General features: G+C 46.5%; 1 protein-coding gene across 5 annotated transcripts in view; it reads right to left on the bottom strand.

The window, feature by feature from the left end:
* TFAP2C (transcription factor AP-2 gamma) overlaps window positions 1-26,697 on the bottom strand; it is a 32,414-nt gene extending 5,717 nt beyond the window's left edge. Inside the window, exons 1-6 of one of the 5 annotated variants that reach the window (XM_060277317.2) lie at window positions 26,562-26,697; window positions 12,080-12,559; window positions 9,827-9,878; window positions 7,423-7,645; window positions 5,610-5,728; window positions 1,080-1,221 (exon numbers count right to left, since the gene is read on the bottom strand). In XM_060277317.2, coding sequence (XP_060133300.2) covers window positions 1,080-1,221; window positions 5,610-5,728; window positions 7,423-7,645; window positions 9,827-9,878; window positions 12,080-12,559; window positions 26,562-26,591 — 1,046 coding nt within the window. In that variant the 5' untranslated portion in view covers window positions 26,592-26,697. Of the gene's footprint in view, window positions 1-1,079; window positions 1,222-5,609; window positions 5,729-7,422; window positions 7,646-9,826; window positions 9,879-12,079; window positions 12,560-16,252; window positions 17,553-18,006; window positions 18,309-26,561 lie in introns of those variants that run through there. The other 4 variants (XM_060277316.2, XM_088674677.1, XM_088674676.1 and 1 more) reach the window with 4 other exon arrangements.
* Window positions 26,698-26,966: the final 269 nt, after the last annotated feature.

Here is a 26,966-nt window from a genome sequence, read left to right as displayed (position 1 = left end):
GGACCCTGATTCAACACAGAGGCACCTTTGGGTGCTGTGTATGACTTTCAGTTGGGGGGGGGGAGAGATGACTCCTCCACTCCATCACTCTAATTAATTTGAACTAAAGCATTCACTTTTGTGAGTATGAACCCAGCTTTGCTGAACTTCGGAAGGAGCACAGCAAACAGGCTGACACAGAGTCAGAGCCTTGCCCAGTCTTAATGAGTAAATTGCCTACAAGCAAGGATGAGGAACCTGCTGTTTGACTACAACTCCCATCATCACTAGCCACTGGCCATGCTGGCTGAGGCTGATGAGAGCTGGAGTCCAAGAACATCTGGAGCACCACAAGAGGGTCAACAGAGATCAACCAACAGCAGCTCTTCAGCATTTCATAATGAGTCTTTTTCTACCCTCCCTGGAGCTGCCAGGAAGTAAACAGCCCTCCCCACCCAAGGAACTTTGTATGTCAAAAAGCGTAAGAATTCAGACAATTTGCTCTACTACTATTAAAATCACCCCAATATTCTGTAGCATTGCTTAAAACAGTATCAGGCAAACATATACATTCAACATCTTCAGAAACCTAAGCTTGCGTTAATATTTTTTTAAAATGCACTGATGCGGGAGGGACCCATCTGTGGACACTGGGCAGAGGGCCCTTGAACTTGGAACCAGCCCTTGTAGGAGCCTATAGGCTGCGGACAGGGAAACTTTCAGGTAATTGTTCAACTCACATCAGCTCCAACCAGCATGACCCATGAGCAAGGATATGGGGCTTGTAGTCCAGCAATACCAGGAAGCCTTGCCTAAAAGCAAGCCTCAACATCTGCCACCATCCCCTAAATCAGGCAGAGGCAAACTCCGGCCCTCCAGATGTTTGGGACTACAATTCCCATCATCCCTGACCACTGGTCCTGTTAGCTAGGGATGATGGGAATTGTAGTCCCAAACATCTGGAGTTTGCCTATGCCTGCCCTAAATCTTTTAACATGCAGATCACAGTCTTCCTTTACGTAGAACTAAGGGTTACGATACAAATGCTAAAATACAAATTGGTCATCCAGGATGCTCTTGTTCAAAAAGAGAATACCTACTTTGCAGCCAGCAGCATGTTCTTCCTGTTAGCCATCTCATTACGCCCCAGATGCGGCCGAGTTAAGTATTCGGCCACAGCCTTGGAAGGAAATTCAGTTTCACAGACATAGCCAAAATCCCGGGCAAGATGTACAGCTTCGCCTGGAAAAGATGAGAAAAGAACCACAAAAATAAAGCTGTGATCCTCTTCTTATTCATTTTATTAATTACCCACCCTTCACCCCAAGGTGAGTTACATTAGATATTAAATTAATATCTAATATTAGTTTAATACCTCCCCTCCAAAAATGCAGTTTGCAGCACAAATTTTACATCATACACCGTTTTCATGATATGCCCTACTTAAAACCATAAAGTCCAAGTTAATTTTCCAGCAGGCTCATAATACGTTTTAAGTGCCACTTGATTTCAAAATCTGCCTAGAAGAAACAGCACCTGAGCAATTCTGTCTTGATATCCAAAGGCTGCAATAGGGGTTTCTTTGTTCTTAGTCTAAACCAGTGACTGACAAAATTCTGTCACAGGATAACCCTCAAAGGTGACCTGTCAGGGGCTGTGTGCGGACAGGGGACCAACCAGTGGCCAGCGTCAAATATGGGTGGGGTGTCCTCCATTTCTCCTTGCTGCCCAAGTAAAATTAGGCCAAGGCCTCACAAACCTCACCCCCTTGTTCTAGTCTATTGGCTTATTCTAGGGTGTGGATCAGCTAGTCTAGGGATGGGAAACTTTTTCACCATCGAGGACCAGAATCTCTGGGGTGAAATGAGTAATACGTCGGGAGCTGCAGGCTGGCACATCCAGGCCCAAGATTGTACATGGTGTGGGTGGGTGGGTGGGTGTGTGCGCGCACACACACATGTGCCAACTTATATACATATACATACACACACACACACAATGCAGAAGAGGAAGTGATTTTCAGCGGGGAACAAGAGAGGGCCCACAGCATCTTGAAGCAATCTACAATTTGGACTACGGTTCCCATCAGTCTCAGATCCCTGATGGGAGCTTCTGTCCCAAACATCTGGAAGGCACCAGCCCGGGTTGCAGGCTGACCTAATGAGGGTTTCAGCAGAAGCACTGTCACCATATAAATATATGGAAATAAGGTGGCATGAGTCCTCACATACCATACCCTCCAACACAACGTGGCCCAAATCCAAACATCTTCCAGGTCCAAAATCCTGCACATGTCACATGAGCCACGAGATCACAGGCTTGGAAAAAGCATTTTCTTTGGGTACAGTGCCAAAAACACACACACACACACACATTTGGGGGCGCCTTGCAAGATCATGGACCCCGTCCCCCCAAAAAACACTTTTCAGGGGGGAGATCTTTGCCCGAAATCATGCAAGAGACCAAGGTGTCCCAAATGGCTGCTGTCACAGTGGCCGGAGTGGGCTACTTCAGAGTAACGACTCTACACAGCTCTGCATTTTATCTCTTTATTGGTGCTGCGTATTTACAGTGCTAAAGGCAGTACTATTTACAGAGACACATCTTATCCGCTTGAATCAGAACCTCCGAATGGCGTTTGGCGCGTTTTTCTCCAACATAACAACTTGGGGAGACCCATCCTCTTCCCCCTACGTTTTCTGCGCAATTCCGGAGTTGGGGGGACAGGTCTGCCCCCCTTGCTTCCCCCTTCCTGTCCCACCTGGGATGCTGGCTCTGCTACCCTGTCTGAGCCTCGGACCCCACTTCCTGCTTCCCCACTTGAGACAGAACTCTCCCTGCTTTCCCCTGCGCTCGGGGATGGGCTGGAACTCAGGAGGGGAGGGACTTCGCGATATCCCCTGTCCCTCACAGCTGCCATGTGCTCGTGCCATGCGCCTGGGTTTTCCATGGCAGTTGACTAGTATGGCATATGTGTTAGGTGGGTCCAGACTCCAAAAAGGGTGGAGACTTATTGAGCTACTCTATTGATCAAACAAAGCTTTCTTGAAAACAAGTTTCAGCAAGAAACCCTTTTTGGACATTTGTCTATACAGAAACATCCTCTTCGGACTGGAGCAGTTGGGATTTTGTTTAGGATCGAGGCAGAGAGTTTCTTGCATCATCCCACGTCCCCGCCCCACCCCCACCCCAATAATTAGCCAAATTCTACCTTCTCATCCTGTAATTGGCCTCTGTTCCCAGACTGTTTTTGGGAGATGTCAAAAGAGATTGCAAAATATTACTTCACAATTAAGCAGCTTGGATGAACACAAAATTCCGAGCAGCTTAGATATTTGTAAAGCCACACAGCGACAGAAGCTACCACGGCAGGCTTACAAGTTCAGCACATCCCCTCCCATACGGTTGGTGCAGCTTGAACCAAAAAGACACTCATCCAAAACTTGAGGACAACTCCCATCAAAACAACTAGCAAAGCAACTATTCATTTTAATGGATCCGGATTCCACCCAGACAATCCAGTTAAACCAAAGATGTGGGATGCAAAGCATATTTCACCCATTTGAATTCAATCGACCCAGCATTCCAGTGATGGAACACATTTGCTGCGAAAATACAGGATGGTTCGCCTATGTTGCAATAAAAGTGATAAACATGCCCCAAGTGATCTCTTGCAAGTGCTGAGTGAACTGTCATAGATTAGCTGCAAGAGGCAGGTGGTGCATCATCTCAGTCAATGGCTTATTTTCAATGGATGCCATTCATACATTTATTTTCCATTCATCCATTTGATTTCAAATGGGTGTACACCATGCGCTTAAAGACATAGAACTGCAAATTGATCAAATCCAATATTTGGAATCTGTGGCCCTGCAGATGTTGTTGAGACTCAAACCAGCCCAAAACAGAATGGCTATCAGGCATGGGTGGTGGGAATTGTAGTACCAGCAAGTTCTCCCTTCCTCCTTCATTAAATCTTTTGCTTTGAACACACATTCTATTTGTAGAAAACCTAAAAAGAACCCATGGCTGCAATCCCAAAGATTATTTATCCCAAAGAAACCATGGCTTGTAATAAAGCATTGCTCTCACTTAGTAAACCACTGCATGTGCTTGCTTTCTGCTACACTCTCGCCTTAAACTCCACCGGCAAGAAATAATAATAATAATAATAATTCTTTTGGAAACAGTTTTCTCTGATCTGAAGATTATTAGAGGCTGATGGAGCTTTTATTATGGGTGAGCTATTGCTCTTTTAAAACACTGGATTCTACAGGGAACTGTCCACCACTGAACTCTGCTGTCTCAGGGACATTCCTAAACTAGTGATCAGAATGGACATTCTCATTCTGGACTCGCACACACCTACCCCTGAGGTCTTTTAACTCTTATTAGTAATTTTTAAGACACTTTCTTAATTTATGGATTAATTTCAACTAGATCTGTTCTCCATAAAGCTTTGTATCAAACTCCTTCATCAAAAGTTATGCAGTGGGGCAAGAATTCCCCAAACTGTCTGGCGGGACACACACTAGTATGCCTCTGGAAATGAATTAGTTAAATAATGAGAGGTTCCTAGGATCCCACTGGAGAGGCTACCCAATTCGCTCTCCTGCTTACACCACATCCGCAGCTCTTGCAGAAACGATGGAGCACACTCCCTCTTCCCATCCTAGAAATGCGTTTATTTGGCCAACAGTAAAAGTATGGATCAAGACATAATCTGGAGGTTGGGGAGAAGAGACAGGAACAAAGGAGGCTATGCACATGTTGAATATCCAGATCTTTTGGGAAGCGCTGCCATAAAATTCCTATGAATAAAAACTGGGGATTGTCGATTACTCAAGCAACAGATCAGCTGCTTGTTCACACACAGATGAGTCACAAGGACGGAGTTACATCAGGTCAGTTTCCAGTTTAGAGTCTGGGCAGTCTCAAGATGAACGTCAACCCCCACAAACACGCGCAGTCTACACCCTACATTACATCAATGGCCCCACCCCCAATTTAACACTTGTGAAATTGCACCCCCCACATTTATCTCTCTCTCTCTCTCTTTCTCCCTCCTAATGATTTTGGCCCACTGGGCTTCAACGGGGAAGGGGGGGGCGCAAGTCTCAACAGCAGCACTGACACACCATGCGGTAGTGGGTAAAAAAACCCAAAAATTCAAGTTTAAACACTCTTATGGCAGAACCAGATCCAAACCATATATCTAAAGTACATCCAGTGTATATTTATAGAGCACACTCCTGGGAACTGTAATTAGTTAAGAGTACTGGGAATTCTGGCTCAGACAAAGGGGGAAACTTCCCATTCCCAGGATTCTTTGGGGGAAGTCAGGAGTTTTAAAAAGGTGTGCTGGACGTGCTTTAAATGCATGGTGTGGGTCTGCCCTTCGTCCTCCAAATCATTTTGGACCACAACTCCTATCAGCCCCAGCCAGGTATTGCTGTCCAGAAACAATTGGAGAGAACCAGGTTGGCAAAGGCTGAAGTCCAGATATGCATATTTGGGCTAAAGTCTGAAAATGGAACAACACTGCTTTAGAGGACATGCTCATCCAAGTCACCTCATTTGTCCTTTACCCAGAAAGGCTCTTTTTAAATAAATAAATAATTAAGACTGACCTTCCACCAACGATGTCAATAAAGTCACATTTGCAGCTTTCCTTCTGCCAGCTGGAAGGTTGAGGCCAATTTTGTCCAGCTTCTCCCTTAGAGACCGGCCACCATTTTTAGATTTGGCTCTGCAAATAGGGGGGGGGGGAGAGAGAGAGATGGACAGTGTTTTATTTAGCCGCACACCCCCGAAAGAGGCCACACATTTCAAAGCAATTGAGAAATGCCAAATTACTGACATTCAGCGCAGTTCTATTGTGCTGTGGGGGGGTGGGGGGTGGGGAGGAATCGTGGGGGGGGGCCTGGATGGAAAAACAAGCTTTGACCTACTTTTTAATGCTCCATCACATAAACATCAGAAAGCAAGATCAAAAAGAAAGCAAGCGGTGGGAGGGAGGGGAGAATACGCTTTGCCTTTGCATTCACACTATCCAAGATCATTACGCTTATGGCAGGCGTAATGAAAACTGAACCTTTTACAAGCATGGAGCATCAAGTTGAGCATTTGTTGCGGCACAAGCATAGATATATTAACCAAGATTGCGATCCCAGCCCTGGCCCTCGAAATCAGGAGTGCCATTCGAGGAGGAGGAATATTGGGGAGGGTGGATCTGAGCTGGATTCACCAGCACACCCCTTTGGTGTTTCAAACCACATGCTTTTGATTATTCCTCAAGGACGCCAATAGCTCTGGTTCTTTTTAGAAAGTAACCACAACAGATGCTCTTAGAACACTGTGTGTGTGTGTGTTTTAACCTATCCAAGAACCTTGCTCAGAAGATCTCTCCTCTCTCTATCCAAGTTAGAATTCTCCAGGGGTGCAGTTAGAGGTCATTTTAGCCTCATGATCTTGGGCGACGGGGGGGGGGGGTCCCAGTCTTTAAATATGTGTTAGTTCAAAATGCAGTAAGCCAGGCATAGGCAAACTCGCCCCTCCAGATGTTTTGGGACTACAACTTCCATCATCCCTAGCTAACAGGACCAGTGGTCAGGGATGATGAGAATTGTAGTCTCAAAACATCTGGAGGGGCGAGTTTGCCTATGCCTGCAGTAAGCCAACCCCAACTGCATTGGAGACCCCCTTGCTTGTTCCACAGAGCAGGAGCCCTGGACATCTTTCCAACAAAGTTCTGCTGCCCCGATGATCCCCCTGGGATTGCCAGCTTATTGATCCGTCTCTGCAGCTGTGCCTTTAACAGCAGATCAGTGCACAGACATTAGCAGGGAGCATGGCTCACTTTGCTTCAGAAAGCTTCACCTGCCAGGTTTTGCACCTCTGACTTGCTATTAAAGACACAGGGGTGTAGGCATGTATCTATGTGTGTGAGAAGTTTGGCCAGTTGGCATCCTTAACACAGCAAGCTGGAAATTGTACCCTTGGGTTGAAAGGTGGGAGAGGAATTGGCAGATTATTAATTTATGTGAACGCCATTTAAACATTGTGGTACACAGGCGGCCGAGTGAGTAAGAAAACCTGAAAATAATGGGTGCAAGATTCTCTTTTTGTAGACCGAGAAGCAACGTGTCATATTAACAGGAAAGAGAGAACTTGTTTCTAGACTTGTTATATCACTTTTCATTTCTGGAAATGCAAGGGGTGCTAAAGAGAAGGAAGAGCGTGAAGACAGAGCTTGGAAATAAACTGCATTAGGATGCAGCGTTTGGGTTTCATTCTCTCTCCCTGCGCAAAATTGTTGAGACACAGAAATGGTATTTACATGCCGTTTGGCTTAAGAGGCGGCATGAGAAGCTCTAGTCACTGGAATAGTTTTGACAGGGGGGGAGAGGAGAGAAGAGTGGGGTGGGAATCACAGCCTCCTACCTTCGAAGAACCCCTCCCAGCAACGAAGCGTTGAGGCATTCTGGAGGAGAGAGCCTTCTCTGAACCTCTGCTACTGTCACTTTGTATTTAGACGTCGAACTGAGGAGAGAAAGCCGCCCAGGAACAGAGCAGAATACTTCGTTGGGGTTGATCACGACGCCGATAAGTCCATCCTTCTGGCAAGGGAGACCTAATGCATTGTTTTTCGTTAATGAAATAGGACCTAGGAGAACCAAGATATACAGGGAGGGGGGAAGAGGATGGTGTGTGTTTTTCCCCACTTTTGGGTTTTCCTTTAGGGAAGTCTAAATCGCTTAACATTTAATAGATCTCTTAGACGTCATAAATCCACTGTATTTTATTAACCCATTAAGACGCATTTCCCAATGGGGCTCTCATGAAGAACAGCTGAAACTTCTAACTGCAAACTATTCAGTAAGAAAGTGAAAAATGTAGAAGACCATCCCCATTTGATGCACCCCTACTAAGAATTATTTAATGATAAAAGAGCAATACTGTACATGTATATGCATGCTTAACTGCTTTTCCAGCTTGCAGCAATGCAGCCTATTTTTCTCTGGCAGAAATGCTCAGTTTTACTGTTGCTGTAAAATGCAAGCTTCATTTAACTAAGGAAGTGATGCCTCTTTGTCCCTTCCTTTTTCTGAAACCTGAAATGGCATTGGGTGGCTGCAGGCCCTACTTGGCAGGGGGGGGATCCTCTGTCTGAACAGCTGCTCCATCCAAGCCCAGTTTAACAACAAAGAACCCTAAGGTGGGAGAACATCAACCTTGAATCTGCCCCTCACCTGGATAGCAGACTGAGCAAGCATAAAGGTCACCATATTTCCCACTATCGTGAGATCATTGCATTTATTTAACTTACAGTAATTATTTTCCATAAATGCAAATTGATATTCTCTTTCTTTAGTTATGCATTCCCTGTTGTTGTTGTTTTTGCGTGGGGGGGGGGATTTGTAAGCAGCCACCATAAATGCACTGTTGCATTGCAGGGATTGTAGTAAAGGAAGAAAGTCAGTAGAACTTATCATGTGTGTGCCTGAGAAAAAGTCATGTTTTGCCAAATCAAACGCCGGTGTCCCCCCCTTCCCCCCCTATAATGTATGGACCAGGAAACGGTTTAACCACCAGGCCCAATACTTTTATTTATCAAAAGAGGAAGATTCTCAAGTGGCATGAAGCCGACAGCAAAAGATAAATAAATAAATACTTCTGCCGTGAGCGAATTCCCAGATCGGCACAGTTTAAAGCAAAAAAACATTTCTGCTTTTTCTCAGTCTCATTTTTCCTTTCCAAGTCACCCTGAGGTTTTTCAGGCAAAACTCTCCTTTGATTATTATTTTTAAACAAAGTAGGGGGGAGGAAGGGACAGAGAACAAGATTCAAGGAGTTCATCTACCCTGATATCCCCCACATCAGTCCCCCCCCAAAAAAATGCCACCAATGAAAACTTTTCACTGTGGATAACTCCTAAGCACCCCCTCTGCCCATCCATTTAGATTAGAAGCAATAGGGCAGCAAGGTTAACCCATTCCTCCCTGCTTAGAAAGTCTGAAGGCAATTTCACTTTTCTCCCTCCATGCCTGCCTGTACCTATCCGTGTATTTGCCTGTATCCTTCAATAGTGATCTCTCCCCCCCCCCCCGCCACCCAAACACTCCTGCGCGGCCAAACACTCCTGCTTCGCTTCCAAACAAAAAATTCAAAGTATGTGCAATAGCCTTATATTTTTGCCTTACATGCTCAGGGATAGAAGCTCTTTCATTTCAGAGACTCTTAACCTAATCATGCTGTAATCTGCACAGTGCAAAACCATAACTTGGTAATAATCTCGAGAGGGGAAGCAATCGGTTTCCCATAGAATAGCATGTTGACGCTTAAAAAGCAACAGTTCACCCATGTGAATGTTGCACCAGGAAAATATTTTCCTGATAGGGCAAGTACAGTTATTTGCTGTTCCTGGGGAAATTACAGCTCAGACTAGTTTTTAAAGTTTCCACAAGAAAATTTAATAACCCATTTTATTAGTCCCAAATTCCACATCCTGGATTTTTTTTAACAGCCTTTAAAAGCATCTGTATGTAAACAAATGCACACTCCAGTCAAACCCACAACCTACTTACTTTGGAGTAAATGGGTTATATGGAATACAGCCTCCGGCACACATGCTAGCTCATGCAGAGAACTGGAAAGGGGTAGGGGGGGCTCTACTTTTCGTTTACAGAAACTTCGTTTTTTAAAGAAAGAAAAAAGCCACATGAAAGAAAATCTTTTTTCCAAAACAATCTACCACTATGAAACTAGCCTTTATCGGTTAGAAATTCTTATCTTTTTTAAAAAGAAGACAAGAGGAAAAACCAAAGGAGAATGCAGATTTACTGACCTTTTCTAATGACTGTCTGGTCATGCATTAATAAATGCTGATCTTCCACATGCTGGAGAGAGAATGTGAAATTTTTAGAACACAATTGTGGAATAAAGGAAATACACGCCACCTCCCCCCACGACACGAAATGCACATACACAATGCTATTTTCCTCCAAATGGCTATGAACCCAATCAAAAGCTGCGGGGCTATGGATTAACTTTAAGGCTAAGCCCTAAACATATTAATTGCAAGAAGAGCCTTTTATTCCAATAGGATGCCCACCAGAGACCAGCAATCGGGTGTACAGTCTTTTCTTAAGAATGCACACAGATGTGCAAGCCCTACTGAAATCAGTGGCGCTTTCTTTTCATGCAAGTTAGTGTCTGCAGCCCATTTCTGATGCCAACTCAGAATTCAGTCCCATTGAGTATTTAGGACTGCAGCTCCATGCACTTAACTGCACACCAATTTCACCAGGACCTCAGCACGACTAGTAAGAGATGAATTTCACACCAGGCTTTTAAGGACTGCAGCGTGCACAAGAAATGAAACTGCAGTTCTGCTGCCCTAATTTGGCTTCCGAAATGGGGACCATTATAAAGTTTTATTTGGACCGATTACCTTCTCTTCAGTCCAGAGAAAAGAGATGTTGGACAAAGAGGAAGGAGAGCCACGCCATACCGTTAAATTATTAAAGGACACTTCACATACATTTAAAGCACATGACTTCCCCCAAAGAATCTTGGGAAGTGTAGTTTGCCCCTCACATTCCTAGCACCCTCAACAAACCACAACTTCCAGGACTCCGGGGGAAGTCATGGGCTTAAAATGTGCATTGGGTGTCCTTTAAATGCATGGAGTGGATCTGTCCAGGGTTTGTTCTGCAAATTAGTAAACAGATCTAGCTTCTTGCTGAGCAAAATGGTGGCCTCCAGTCTACAGGGTCCCCCACCACCATAGAGCCTATTCTGTATGGTCTATTCATAGTGGTGATAGTCTGCAGATTTTGGAACAAAGTGCAAGGAATAGAACTTTTAAGTGACTGGATTTTAATCTACAAGACACTGCAGTGACATCTCTGTGAGCTTTAGGAACACCTGGTCAATAATGCAGAAGTGGGTTCTCTTGCAACAGTTTTGTATAATGACCAAGGATGCAATCCTATGCGTGCTTAGCTGGGAGCAAGTCCCATTGAACTCAATGGATCTTACTTCCAAGCAGGCAGGCACAGGGCTGCTCTGTAAGAGAATGAAGGAGGGACTCTCCAAATCTCTCCTCGCAGTGAACTCGCTAAGCCAGCCACTACTCAGCAATGGAGGGATAATTCTGACCTAACTCAAAAGTCAAATTATTGAAATGGATGTGAAGTGCTTTGAACTAGGGTCAGGAGTAGCTGTGGTCTTCTAGATGCTGTTGGACTACAACTCCCATCATCCATGACCACTGGCCATATTGGCAGGGGCGGTGGGAGTTTGAGTCAATGAACAAGTTCTCAATTCCTCAATTAGAGGACTAAAAACCCTGTTCACATAACCAACCGAGTACATCATCATCATCACTGAAGCACTATGGACCCTGACCATTTATGGAACAAGAGACAGGGCACATGATTCTCCTCCATGCAAGGCTGCTGTTTGCCTCATTGTGGTGTGGAGATGACTGGACTACAGCATGGTCAATGGTCAGAGTTCAGCAAGATCTGGAGGGCCACAGATTCCCCCAACCCTGAACTGGAAAGGTTCAGATCCCTGTTCAGCCACAATGGTCATGGAGTGATGTTGGGCCAGTCACCATCTCTCAGCCTAACCTACCCCACAGGGCTGTTGTGAGGACAAACGGAGGGATGGGCATGCATACTGCCTTGAGCTCTTTCAAGGAAAGTCAGGTATAAATAAAAATCATAAAGCAGGATCAGCCCTTAAGTTTCCCACATTTGATTTACTGATGCTCACATTCCAGGTTTTTGCTTTTCTGTTGGGCCTGATGGAACTTAGGAAGCTGCCTCAACAGAGTCAGGACATTGGTCCATCTAGCTCAGTATTGTCTACACTGATGGGTAGCAACTCTCTGGGGTTTCTGACGGTATTTTCTCCCAACCCTAATTTGGAGATACTGGGGATTGAACCTGTGGGTGCTCGACCACTCAGCTACAGTCCCTTCCTTTAAAGAAGACTCGCTTTGGCGAGGCAACCAAAGCTTCTCTTCTAAGCTACAGGACATCCAGAACTGCAGGGACACCATTTATCACTTTCGCCAATCAATCTTTACCTGCACCTCTTCCATCTGATGGGCCATTTCATGCAGTCCTAGGTTCTCTGCCAAGCTGGAAGCATCGAGACCGTGGCTGTGAGGCAGGAGCAGCTCAGATCGCCTGTAGGTTTCCCTTCTCACCCCAGCAGAGCCGCTTTCCAGAGCCGGGAGATGGGGCACTAAACCAGACCGAGCGTGGTGGGACAAACTGGAGTGGTCTTGGCTGGTCTGGCGGCTGGGCCAACTGGTTTGCTGCTGGCTGGGGGGAGGTGGCGGCGGCTGGTGGAGCGGGTTGATGGAGAATGGATCGCCCAGGTGAGAGTAAGGGTCACTGGACTGGGAGTACGGCAGAGGCTGGTACGGGGGCGGGAAGTAAGGGGGCTGGAAATCAGAGGCCCCCGAGTGGGAAAGGGGGGGTGCCGGGCTGTACAAGTGCTGGCTGACGGCCGAGAGGTGGGGCAGTCTGGGGTTCCCATTGCTGCTGCTGTCGTGGCGGTCCTGTAGAAAGAAAGATGTTGTATCAGTCCAAGGCATCACAGGGTCTGGACTGGGTGGGGGAAGCAAAGAGGAGGAAGTTGATTTCTGTAAAAGAGGTACCAACTTGAAAGGAGGATATTTGGAGAGGGAGAAGTTTCTGGTACCCCCACTCAAGGAGCCAACAGCGCATTTGCATCCCAATATCTAAAGGAAAAATCAGGAAGCAAGGTCCACTGTAAATCGACAAGTCTTAGTGGTACATTCTGTCTTTCAGAGCAGGGTAGCATTGCAAGTTAGGCTGCAATGTTACACTTACCTGGCAGTAAGACCCATCAGTGGATCTTCCTCCTGAGTAGACATGCATAGGGTTGTGCTTCAATAACCTTGCAGGCTTCAATTTATTATTATTTACTTGGCACACAAGGATTTTTAGCCATAGTCCTCCAAATGACCCATTTGAAGTAGCAAAGTTACAAGGAAACTCTCTGGATGAGTCTAAAATATCCTCTAGTAAGCAGTCTGAAGACTGCAGTCTGACCCTGAATGAGTTAGGGGGGAATTATATACTAGCACCTGATGGACCAAAATTAAATTTTATCTTAGGACTGCAGCCACACTCAGCCACTGAAAGTTTAAATGATCTTATTTTCAGCAAATGCGGTTGGGACCAGTTTGGTTTTTAGGAACCTCCTGCCTCTTTCATAAAAAAATACTTTTAAGTTAACACACTAATTTAAGTTCAGTTTCAAATCAATGGAGAGATAGGGGAAAGAAGGGGAGGTAGACGCACACTCCAAATCTACAACTTGTTTACTCAGAAGTAAGTGCCACAGACCACATGGAGTCTGTGGTATACTTAGATCAAAGTGCATGTCCTTGAACAAAATACCCATTTATTTCAATGGATCTTACTTCCAGAGAAAATTTGTTTAGTGCTGTAAATTTTGAATTTGCTTTTTATTTATTTTGCTTAGATTGGGTGGGTGGGGGTAATCAATTTGTTCAATACTGTGGAAAGAAGGAAATTTGCCCCATTTGTTACAAAGAAAGAGGTACTTTCCTTACTACCTAGAAACCCTAGATTTAAAATTTGGTGACTAAAAGTTTGATGTCTATTAGTGGTCCCCTCCTTTAAAATAAACAAATGCTTGCCTTCACATTGTCTTAAAGTACAAATCCACTGTTTTGGGAAATGTCTTACAACACTCCTATGCCCATCACAGAGTTAAATTAAAAAATACCCCCCTCCCGTGACCGTTGAAAAGTTAATATAACTCACTGCCCAGGGCGCCTGTTAAGGAGGGAGAGAGCAGAGTACTGTATTAAAATCTGTCAAAAACAAAACAGCTACCTTTCCGGTACTGATTTCTTTAAAAAGCAAACACATTATCTTGAAACCCCGAATCATTTAGCAAAAAAAAAAATTATCCTGGACCTCAATGCAGCATTAATCAATGAATGAATGAAATTAAAGTTTTCCACAAAAACACCAAGCAATTTAAAGCATGTCTAAAGCACACTGATAATCCTGGGGTTTTTAAAAGCCGCTTCTCCCTCCACGCTCGTTAAACTAACAGGGGCGGGTTAATCAGAAGAGAATGGAGATCCCGACGGGGACCCTGCGGGAAGGGAAGCGGGGGCGGCAGCGGCTTCTGGAAGGAGCCAGAGACGCTGCGGTGTGACCAATGGAGCAGAGGCGGGAGGGAGACGCTGCCACCTTCAAAGACATCAGAAATAGAATGACATTGGGGAGTTGGGGGGGGGAGAGATTGAAGAATAACCCGACGGTGCCATCATTTATTCATTTTGTTGTTGTTGTTATTTTCATGTCCCTATGCACATTTCTCTGGGCGTTCAACAAAACTTGATCCCAGGGAAATTAATAGGTCAGACTGCCGAGAAATAATGTGTACCCACTCAGAGGTATATTTGCTTTTTCCTCTCTCACCTATCGCAGACACCCAAAACAGACGCGGAGGCCATGTGAAAAACTACGCTTAGCAAGGACTTGCGGTCTAGAGCGCGCGCTCAGGATTTCATAGATATTTTTAAGCCAAAATGCACTTGGGATTAATTTTAGAATTTTAGATTTCCCGAAGCCTTCAGGAAGGAAGCGAACGCGGACCTCATTTCAAGAGGGAGAGAAAGTTGCACACCTCATCTTCCAGATACAGTATTCATCCAGGCAGCCCTGGCATTTCCTTATACCAATAGTAGGGCAAATCCTGGGCATGTCCACTCAGAAGTCAGTCCCGCTTAAATCCACGGGACTGAGCCCCAGATTCAGTGTGTATAGGATTGCAACTCCGGCTGCTCTCCTTTGCACTCTTTACCACTGCACGCAGAGTAGGGCGAGAGGGATTTACTTCCAAGTAAACATGCCAGAGGCTCGCACTGCCCGTTGTCTTTCTACGATTCGCTACCAAGCGAAAAGTGCATTTTAAGAGAGGCGCAGTTCCACGAGGGGATCAGGAGATCAGTTCAAATCCGTGGGATCTCCTTCCCGCAACACAGACTGTAGAAGCCCACGGGATGATTCTCCGCCTCCCCGAGAAAAGCACATTTCGGATTGGGATGCGGACTTTGCAATAACTGGCCTGGGGGGGGGGCAGTCCTAAAGTGGCCTTTCAGCTCCCCCAGCTTAATCTCAAACCGTGGCTTCCTTGATTCCCCCTCCCCCTGTGCACTGATCAACCAGAAGGCCTCGCTGCACACGGGACTTACTTCCGAGTAAACCTGTTTGGAATCTTGCTGCAAAAGTTCTGTGCACGCTTTTACTGAGAAAATCCAAACAGCCCACGTCGATAGGTGTGGGGCAGACGTTTTCCCAGCAAGCGTGTTAAAGAGGAGCAGGCTACTGGGAGTCCCTTAGAACACCCAAACAAATTCCACCTACATGAGCGTCTTGTGGATCGCACCTCTTCATTTAGCCTTCTGCATCATCGCTAGGAAAAGGCCTGAATTCCCAGTACAATACAGTTCGCGCTCCGATCCTAAATGGATTTACACGAAATGTTTACATGAAAAGCGGATGGGGGAGGAGATAGTCTCTCCTAATCTATCGCAGTCCTACGTGGAAAGTAAGAGAGGGCAATCCCGAAAGAACTTTTAAAAAAGAAAAGGCTCTCTCCTTATTCTAGATTAATTAATCCCGATTAACTGCAACCCGAGCTCCTCACAAGACTTGGAGAGGATCAGAACACACCAGTTTCCAACCATAAAATTGTAGAGTTGGAAGGGGTCGCAAGGGTCATCTAGTCCAACCCCCTTTAAACAAACACGCATCCCCCTTGCAGTTGGAACAAGTCCCTTGACTAGAAAGGGGGGCGGAATAATTTAACCACGCGAAAAGTGACTTTAGGCACCAGCCCGTTGTCCTCCCCCTTTCACACTTTTGAAGGTGTTTTTTTCCCCCGGGGTGGATAAGATCAATGTGCAAGGCTTCTCCGGTTGAACTTCCGCCCGCCGCGCACAGATTTAAAGGGGAATGAGCCCTGCCAGAGTTTCCCCCAAACCCTCCGGGCAGCCGTCCTCGAACTATAACTCGGTTGCGTGGGCATCCATCTCTTTCTCTCTCTCTCTCTGCGCCGCCCCCGGAGGAAAAGGAATCGGGCCAAGCTGCCTTCCCAGAGGGCACGGGCGCCACTTCGATGCCAAGATCGCCGACTTCCTGCCATCCCCTCCCGGGGCCTCTGTCTCTCTCCTCCTGCCTACCTCGCTGCCTCCCCGCATGGCAGAAGAAGGAGCAAGAGGCCTCCCTTCCGCGCTGGGCAGAACCCGTCCGACAGGCTGGAGCGCTTGCCTTGCCGAGGGAAGATCTCCGGCGCTCGCTCGCTCGCTCGCCTCTCCTTCCCTCCCCCGGCCGTGGGCGGACTTCCGACGGGGCGCGCACGCACGCACCTCGGCCGAAAAAGCGTGCGGAAGTTTGCACCGATTTTCACCTCGGGGAGGAAAAAAACGGCGAGCAGGAGCAGCTTGGAGGGGATTAAGCGTTTCCGCTCCTTCCTGAACGCCGCGCACAAAAGGGGAAAATCGCTGCTCAGTGTTTTCTGGGAGGGCAGATCTACCCTGTCCTGAAGTTTTGGGGAGACCAGGTACTTTCTGCTCAAACAGAAAGCCCATGACTTCCAGGGGACTCACTTCCAGGATAGGACCACTACCGTCGGAAAATGAAGGTTTTGGAGCGGGGATAGCCCACCACTCAGTTTTAGAATGATCTAAAATGCCATTTCAGCCTGAGCGCAGCGCGACTTCTAGGTTTTAAGAGCGCACCGAACCTCAGCCGCTTAGGATACCGTCTCCACTTTTCGCGCTCTTGGAACGAATTCCAGGCGCTGCGCAAACGCTGCTTTCTACGCTCTGGACCTCGACCATGCTAGGCGTTTTTATTGCTGGGGGTGCAACGCACAAGAAAAATGTCCCCTCATGGACTCGAGTTCTCCCAACTACTGTACTTGAAGGAACCGTTTCTCTCGGGGGAAATCCCGCTACCTTCAGTAGGACTACTCTGGAGTAAGCGGGACTTGGGGTTTTAAAACACACACACACGAAAAAATATTGGGAGATTTTTAGGAAGATCCTAGACATAATCCTACTGAATTCAGTGGTGCTGCTCAGTTACTACCGAGAAAGTCTGCGACTAGAACCGTAGCCACATCCTCCAAAGCGGAGAGGGGAGGTGCCATTCACGTCCCCATTCCCCCCCCATCCCCCGCAGAGGCAGCTTCTCCGTTCTTCGCCAGTTTTGATGACCTTGGTTGCAACATCTTTTTTATTATATGCATATACAAAAGACAGAGAGAGATTGTCCGGAGGTTCTTGCTATTTTAACACACAATTCAAGGTCCGGGACCATTAACATGCGAGCTCGAAACGGTCCAGAGAACAGAAAGCACCCAAACACGGCCATCCTATTGCGCAAATTACTTCCACGTAAAAATGCTCGGAGTTGATTATCTCATTAGGGCAAAAGCACCTCAGTCAGCTCCCGCACCAAAGCTGACTCACCCCATGCAAACTTGCATCTCATCTTAACTTGATCCAAGCATTAATTTAAAGTTTTAGAGTGCCCCATTCTATAATGTATTGCTCGCTGCACCCCCTGCCCCACAGAATTCAAAGAGGATTTTCTTTGAATTTAAAGTCAGAATGCAATAAAGGCACCCAAGACATTAAACTGTAGTTCGAGCAATTAATTCTACAACTTGTGACTCAATAGGACTAGCGCCTTATTTTGCTTTATGAGGAAATCAAGCCCCCGCCACCGATTTTCAATTATTTGCTGCCTGGCTAGAGAGCCTCTTTTTGTTCGAAATAAACTCTAAATCCTTTTTTCCACTGATCCCTCCAATCCAAATCCCCCCCCATTCCACCGGCGGATTCACCTGCCCTTTTGTTTCCCGTCCACGAAAAGAAAGCCCCAGCCAAACCACTGAGGACTAGCTCCATGCACAGCCCTAAGCTCTCACCTCACAGTCCTCTTCGTACTTGACATTGTCTGCTAGCTTCCACAACATGGCGTCCAGTATCCCCCAAAAAATTAAGATATAAACCAGAGAGGGCAAAAATAAAAATAAAACAAAAGGGCGTCCCAGCCCAAAAGTCCTTAATCCAACAACTGCGGGGGGGAAGAGCAGCTCTTCCCCGCCACCTTCAAAGGGCTGTTTTAATGGGCAGGCATAAAGGCAGACTAGGGGAGAGAACTTCGCTTCCCGGGAAGTAAGTGACTGAGCCTCTTTTCACCGGCTCCCCTTAATGGCAATCTCATTAGCATAACTCCTCCCCCAGGGACGGCCTGGGACGCGGGGGCTTCCCCTGACAGGCGGCGCCAAACTAGCCAATGGCGAAGGAGCGGCAAGCCGCTTCTCGGTAAGCCGCGCCCCCTTGCGCTCTCGGCTTTGGAGAGTCTCCAAGGCGCACACACGCGCGCCTGGGAAAGCGCCAGGCTGCCCAAAGGCGCACACGCATGGCTAGCAACGGGGCGGGGAAAGGGCCAAATGTCTACCCAGGGCGCGCGCGCACGCAAACGACGGAGAGATCTGCAAGCTGCCGTGCACGTTTCGAGCTGGAGCAGAGAAGCGGAAGAGTCTCCAAAATACTGTTTTCTAAAAAATAAAAAGGCCAAGAAAAAATGTTAACCCTTCGTTGGCCAAAAGAGGATGCAGGCAGCACAAGAAGCCAACCACCGGATGGAAAGAGTTGGAAACTGGGAAGCATTAAAAGGAGAGAGAACAAGCAAGCGGAGAAATAGAAAACCGAGCCAGCAATAGCCCCCCGCCTGCCTGCCTCTCCACCCCCCAAAAAAGGGAGAAGGGTGAGTTTGCTCTGGGTCACAGAAGAGAAACTAACATACCGGTAGGTGTTAATATTTCCCAGAATACACCGCTAGATGAGAAACCACAAAGGGAATTGATCTGGGTTGTTCGCCTGCTCCTGCGAAGCCATCCGCTCCTTTTTTAAAAGGTCTTGCGCACAGCGCGCTACTTTTAAGTCTAGTTTTGATATGCGTCGTGTATGAATCTCGAAACCCATAAACTAGAGCATTACCCTTCCACCAGGCCAGCTTCTCACCACAATTTAGTCGCCAGTGTTTTGCTCAAGAACATCTTAGGTCTGATGAGCTGTCCCTGGTGAACCAGGAAAGCTTGGATCGCCACTTGATGATATTTTGGTTGGTCTGATAAAAGACATTACCCCCTTTTGAATTTCAGCCACCACCGCCACCCAGAGACGGCTGCCTTTACTTGCGAGTGGCTCACATTTAGCGCCGAAGTTAAGAGCCGTATTGCAGCTTGATCCTATGCAAAGCTAGGTCGCCGTAACCAATTTTGCTGGGCCCCGAGGATCGTGCGCGCTTGTTACAATATAATCCCATGAGTGCTTGCTCGGAAGTAAGTGACACACTGTTCAACGGGGCTCGCACCTAGATAAATACTCAAAGGCTTGCAGCCTTAGGCTGTTGCCACAAACACAACAAGGGATTTTTGCGGTACGTTAAAGACAGATTTATTATGACATGAGATATTTTTTCTCTCCCTGGGCAAGAAACGACTATCATTATTTGGGACCTGGCCCAATTGAGACAGGAGCAACCGTTCACAATTCCTGGGTCTTACAAATGAGCCCACGATCCGGATTATCAGCCCGCGGACATCAGACGGGACTACCGGTATTACTGTACCTTGATCCTAAACTCATCGGCTAGGAAAGAAAAGGGCAGCGTTTCTGGCTCAGAAGACTGCAAATCTTATGCACGTTTACACAAGAGTAAGGCGCACTAAATCCGGGGGAAGGCCTTTGTTTGTAAAGAAACAGAATCCTAGCAATGGTGGTAAACCGGTTTGCAAAAATTCTATTCTAGCAAACGTAGCCCACTTCCACAACAGATCTGATAGTCCTTCAAGGTGCCACCCCACTCCCTTTTGTTTTTTGTTTTGTCGAAGCGCGGGGTTTTCTTTCCCCAACTGATTTTTGTACAAGCCTGGGCGGATGCTAAGAGCTCGCCCCACGGTAGAACTAATCTCCGGCAAGTGGCCTTAACGACAGCCTGTTGTGTTTGCAGCGTGGGTTGATTAGATGGAGAAATCTCGACTTAGCATAATAATAAATATTAGCAATTTAAGCTTGCGAACGAACAAAAGCATCCTTTGTGCTTAACGCCCTTCCCCTAACGCACCGCGGACTTCCTGTGATTGGGACAGTTACAAAAAGCGGAAGATACTGACAAGATTAAGACAGTTTTTAAAATATATATATATATATGCGTAAATGGCTCGCATTAACCTACGATAATGCCAGACCCACCATTGTGCCTACAACCTGCGCAGATAAAATCCAATCACACTCTTAAGGCCGATGACATGAATGGAATTGACTCCCTAAGTAGAACTTTGAAAGCTACCTGCGCTCTCTGCAGTAGCGTATAAAAACGGGGTCTTGTGGCATCTATAGCCGAACACATTTATTATGGCTGAGTATACAATCCTCTTGGATATTAGCCTCCCTTAACAAACCCTAAAACACCTCTCGTTCTCCATGAACATCTTTTTTTCTTTTTAAGGGATTTTCTAAAGCAAAAGGTTTGGGCGCGCCTTTTTAGAGACAAATAAGTTTTCTCATCAGAGGTGTTATTTATTGTCCTGAATTTGCCTGCGTTTGTATTCCTCACTAGAGTTTGGAAGTGCGCCGGTCTGCAGCGCAGTCCTAGCCATGTCTGCTCAGGTATTAATGGGGATTACTCTCAGGTAAACGGAGTTAGGATGGCAGCCGAGCGATATAGCGAAAGGCAAACTACACTGAAAAGATACTGGAAACACAAATCTAAATCCACGAAAGCTTATGTCACAAAACGTATGCGACTTTTTAAAGGCGCCACTAGACGGCTGTTTTTAACTGCTTCGTTACTTTTTAAGCTACAAATAAAATCGGTCGCCACCTTTTCTGCACTGACTGAAGTTCCCGGTGTTTTACAGAATATGAAGTTAATATTCATGGGCTTTCTCTCAAATAATAGGCTGATCCCATGTTCCATTGCGCTGAAGGAAAACCTCCTTTTTCTCAATGGAGGTTTCCATAAAATGTGTTCAGGGGGCACGTGTTAGCTTCCTTTCGCCATTCGTCCAGTTTCCTTCCAAACAAGGTATGCACAGGTTGTCAGCTGGATAGGACTGTGCCCCCCCCCATGCAATTCTAAGCACAACGTGCTTCCTCGGAAGTCGAATGCCACAAAAATCAGGAAACTCGCTTAGGTACCAGCTAAAATAGCTACGGTCCAGCTACATTTACACTTAACTCCATTTCAATCAAGTTCCATACACCGGAAACTCAAGCATTGACCTCCGATTTGGATTTCCCTCTCCGGGATTTTATAAGCTTTTTATGGCGTGGTCCACGAAGTTAATGGGGCATCTAAGCGATTTACAGCGCATGAAACGGGCCCCACTTTAGTCCAACGGGGCTTGCTCACAGGGAAGGGTGCATAACGATCGGACATCCTTTCGGATTAAATCATTTTTAAAAAGTGTTTAAAGTGTTTAACTTGGCGTCTGGAGGATGAAACACACTTTTTGTAAACAAGGGATGGTGTTGTTTTAAAAAGGCGATCAGTTTTCTTCTCTGTTCAGTCGTACTCCTGTATCTACAACTCAGCCTTATTGCCTGGAAAGGGAGGCTGGTAACCCACTCGCCCCCGTTACCTGCGGATAAGGCGACTGAATTCAGTAAGATTTAATTCTGAGCAGACCTTACAGACATGCATAGGATTGCAGCATTCTGACCTAAGCAGTTATCCTCATTCATTCAACACACACACCCCTTCAGCTTTTAGGACTTAACTTGGAGAGGGGGGATTTAAAGAGGTCTTTCCAAGTATTTAAGATCTATGTACTGGAATCGTCCTGGATTTCTCTGACCTGGGGGGTGGGGAGTGCTTAAGGTGCCACACTAAATAACACTCCTTGGACCTTTAACTGAAAACTTCCCCTTTAGAGTCCTTTAGAATAAAACTGATCGGTTTATATTGTTCGGCTGTGCCTTTTTCTTCTCCCACCCCCTTGGGATCCCTCAAATGGTACGTGGAAGTGGTCCAGTCGAAAGGCACGCTGTTCAAGTGAGCCTGCAATCTGGCTCATAGCTCCCCCTGCCCTTCCAGCTTTGAAACTGACCAGGTGAAGATTCCTAGAGCGATGTCATTGACCAGGTAAGGAAAAGGAGGTCGGGGTGGAGGGGGGCGGAGAAAAGAGCTACCGGTAATCACAGCACGATTCTCCCCAGCCCTGTTATCTGTCAATCTGGCACGCAGGTGCTGAATCCTAGCACTGACGGGGGCCCAGCAAGGGCAAAATAATCCTCGTTTAACTGTAAAAAGGTGAAGCTGACTCAGCTTCTACGTCTCTCAGGCAGTTGGCGTCATTAAGGCTAGGCATCTCAGCAAGCAAGAAACAGGTAGTCTTAAAAACCCCTCAGAAGTGACACGCCATCATCACCATCACCCCCTTAACGTACATTTATTTTGATCTCCTGCAGAACAGTCAAAATATGAGAGGGGAAACTCCTAAAGGTTGCAATTTAATTAGAACCAAATTAGGGGTGCCCGTTGGCCCTTTTTAAGGGGTGCTCCAAAGTTCAGGGCACCTTTGATCGAGTATCAATCCTTGCTGACTATTGTCTGTTTTCGCCAGAAGAGACAGTATACATTTGTAGAAAAAGCAGATACCATTCAGTAGCTAATTTGTTTCAAATTAAAATCAATGGGGCTTGCTTCCTTGTAAATGCAGTTAGGCTCAGAGTCCGATATGCTGTTTTTAAATTCATGAAGCAGAAATATGTTAAAACAAATGCCTCTAGAGCTACCTGTGAAGTTATAAAGTGGCTTCAGGAAATTCAACTATCATTATTAATTGTAAATCAAATTATAAATCATCTCAATCCTACATTCAGAAGTAAGCCCCACTGTGCCCAATTTCTCCCAAATCAGTGTACCTGTAATTCCATTTTAGGAGTGAAACCCCACGCTTCTCTACTGAATTCAGTGGGTCTTCTTACCAAGTAAGTAATCTTAGGGCTTGCCCACTTCAGCTCTTAAGTACATCCATTCAGAAATAATCCACACATCTTTCAATAGAACCTTCATATGGGTGTGGTACAGGCAAAAGGAAGTTCATTTTTAAAAATCAAGTAAACTTTTCAAGATGAGAGCCTAAGGAAATGGGATCCTTTGGTCAGAATTTAAAACATGCCCCCCAAAACTCAACCAACTGAATTTGCAGGCCCTGCCTACACACTGAAGAGGGGGGGGGAGAGGGGGAGAGACAGAATATCCGCAGAAAAGAATTGAGAACCAGTTTTACGTTTACACAACAACTCCCACTGTTTTTAAAACTTTGGACCACCGGGTGGCTTTTCTATACCTTCTCCGGTAGGTTTGAAGATCTCGACCCCACCCAAAGTACCTCTTTCCTTTCACTGCTCGCTTGGCTCTTTTCCAGCACAACCCCACCATCACCCCAAATTAAATTATCCATCTTGTTCTAAATGTATCAGCGAGGAGTGATGGGATTAATGCCGGCATTCTTTCTCCCATTCATTCCCAAATTCAAGAGTTAAACGTTAACGTTTAAGCTCTAAAGAGATGGTAATACATATAGGAATTGCCAGAATCAAGAGACATCACCTGTGCGCTATGGGACTGGGGCATCCTCAGTCCTAAATATATTCATAGCCCAGTTGCAGCTAATCCCATTAATTATGATACACAAAGAAACTAAAGCACTATGCAAATAATGGGTGGGGGGGGGCAGAGAGATGCTTAGTAACAAAGTGGATGTTGGCTATGTATTCAAGATAAAGCCTGCAATTTTAAGTACACTGAAGTCCCATGGAACATATTTACACCAGTTAAAAGCCTCTGACAGTGCAAAAATTCTAGCAGATTTTTAAAGCATCTGTCACAGTGATTTTTTTAAAAAACAATGTTGCTGTAATTGTGCTGCAGTATAATTAATATGAAGATGTATCTTTTTACACTAAGGGAGTTGTGCTTTTGACATGCAAATGTAGGCCCATGTGCAATGCATACCTCTCTACATGTCTACTCATAAATAATCCCCATTGAGGTCAATGGACCTGGCTGCAGTGCTAAGCAAGCCTAGGGTTGTAGGCTTAAGTGCATACAGTCGCGCAGTGAGTTGGCCAGATATAGACGCTCCTGGGGAATAATTCTCAAATACAGGAAGGGGTGGGTTAATGTGGTATGCTTGGAAATTTTATGCCCATTGAACTAAAGGATTCAACATGGATGTGTTGATAAATTAGAGAATTCTTGGGCAGAAGGAGGACAGGTGCTTTTTGAAAACCCACGATGGATTTGAGAGTGAAACCGATATTTATTTATTTTGTGTGTGTGAAAGAGAGTGTGTGTGAATTAATGTCAATAGTAACTGGGAGGTTCCTAATTCAACGGAGATGCTGCTCAGTTGCAACAGGTGGCTGACCATGTGCTTAAAAGAGGCGTTCCAAACGCCATTGCTATTTTCCTGCCCTATAGAAAGAAGTGGGGATTCCCAACCAAAATACTGCGGGCAAAGGAATCCCTTAATGCAGGCATGTCAAACCTGCGGCCCTCCAGATGTTTTGGCCTACAACTCCCATGATCCCTAGCTAGCAGGACCAATGGTTGGGGAAGATGGGAATTGTAGTCCAAAACATCTGGAGGGCCGCAGGTTTGACATGCCTGCCTTAATGGTTACCTCCCTGACGAAGATATTTGTTTGGTTCAAAAGCTTACCTAGTCTCCTTGCTCCAGTTATCACTAAATGGGTTTCTGAACGAGCCCGGCTCCTGATATGCAAAGCTCATAATACATACAGCCTGTTCGCCCCCGTATTTATTCAGAATTAAGGCTGCAACGCTAACCCCCACCTACCTGCGAGTAAGCCCCACACTGACGTTAGCGGGCCTTACTTCCGAGTAGGCATGGTTAGACTTGCACTCAAGAGGAATTGCTCTAGTGCCCAGCATTGCAACAGGAGTCGCTTCTCCCCACCTGCCTCAGGACAAATTTCAGACACTGAAATACTGGGCTTCAGCCTGGCGCGAGAAACGCAGGAGCAGGGCCGGGAGCTGGGAAGGGGGGAAGTGGCGCATCCCCTCGCTCTGAATGTTAATTTTCTATCGATTGCAGGAAGCACTGAAATCATTTCGTAGAACAAGCCTCGAAATAGCTAGACTGAAGGAACGGATTTCCTCCTAGGAAAAGATCGAATGGGTTCAGACACTGGAAATCGAATGATACATCGAATTCCAGACAAACCTTCCTTTTGCTGTCTCTACAGAGGCTTTCCGAGGAGCGCATGGTTTTTAACTTCGGTGGTTTCTTATGACTAACTTGCAGTAACCGCTGGAGAGCAACCTTAAAGACGAGCCGCTTTATAGCATAAGCTTTCCTGGACCAGTCAAATGAAGTGGACTACAAGTCTTTTCGGAAGTTGCGCTTCTCCAAGATAAAGTATGCATACACGCATTCTTCCCCCAACTCTAGCGGGATGGTTACAGGGCAATCCTAGCCGTGTCTACTCCAAAGTAAGCCCTATTGAATTCAATGGGGCTTACTCCCAAGTAACTGAGGTTAGGGCTGCGGCCTTGCAGTTTGTTGCAGCGAAACCAGAAGAAAAGGTCTTGTGGCGCCTTTAAAAACTAACAAATGTATTATGAACCAGTAAAGCTTGTGTCACAATCAACGTGTTACTCTTTTAAGATAGCTCAGCCGCTCCGGCCCATCCACAATTCTCTGGAACCGGAGACTTTTGGCTTCGGGCCGATCTGAGCTGTCATTCTACAGCGTGGCTGAGCGAGTTGGGGGCACCGCAGGGAACGTGGCGCCCCCTGCCCCTAAAGAAGGGGGCTTGCAGGCAGGAATGCAAAGAGACTTAAGGCTGCAATCCTGGGCAGGCTTACTTCGGAGTAAGTCCCGTTGAACCCAAGCGACGGCTTTTTTAATGCGCGTTTTATCCGAATCAGTTAAAACAACACTCAGTCGAGCGCACACCAATCGGGCGGTGCCCGAGTACAATAGGACTTACTCCTGGGCAATGGTGTGCAAGGATTGCAGCTTTCCGTGAAAGTTAGTCCTCTCCCTGCTTTTTCTCAATGGGGTGCGATGCTAAGAATATATGTGTGGGCGCATTGTTAAACACCACCGTTCAAAGTAAAATGGACCAAACTTTCTCCCACGTGCGCGAGAAGTTCCTCGGAAAGCCACGAGGTTCTCCGCCTTGGGAAAGAAATTCCTCAAACCCCTTCCCCTTCCCCTACACAGCCCGAGCTCTTCTGTGGAGCCTCCGAGGAACTTCTAACCTGTGGAAGGCTCATAGCTCCAGGAGCCGGCGAGCAAGACCTGCCGCCTGAAGCGACCCTTGATCATCCCCGACCGACTCCTACATTCTGAGCCACCAGCCAAACCCCGCACCGCCTCCATAACTTGCAAAGATCCTGCGGGGAGAAAAAAAAGAGAAAGAAGGCGACTTACTTGCCAGTCGATCCTCCCTAGCAGAGACATGAGCCACCCGGTGGGGCTTTGAACAGGAACCGACAGCAGGGGGGGCGGGGGAACTGAAACCCCACGCAGCTGCCTCTTCAACTGGAGTCCCAGCCAAAGCGCTCCACCTGGGCACACGGCGAGGTTGAACTAGGCGCCTGCGCAGATAGAGTACCTGCTCATCTGCTCTCTCTCTCTCTCTCTCTTGCTCTCTCAATCCCTCTCTCGCCCCCCCCCCCTTAAGCAGGAACATTCCTCGTTTTTCCTGCTAGCTCTGATTCCTTCTGGTTTCAACTCCTGGATAATCATCTGGCAGCCTCGTGGCGAGCTGATGGATATCTACCTGGGTTGCCATGTCTCCCCTCTTTGAATTTAAAAACACAGGTGGGGGGGCAA

The sequence above is a fragment of the Zootoca vivipara genome, chromosome 7 (genome assembly GCF_965207765.1).
Source record: "Zootoca vivipara chromosome 7, rZooViv2.hap1.1, whole genome shotgun sequence".
In the NCBI taxonomy this organism is placed as follows: Eukaryota; Metazoa; Chordata; class Lepidosauria; order Squamata; family Lacertidae; genus Zootoca; species Zootoca vivipara.
This window is presented reverse-complemented; position numbering and strand designations above follow the sequence as displayed.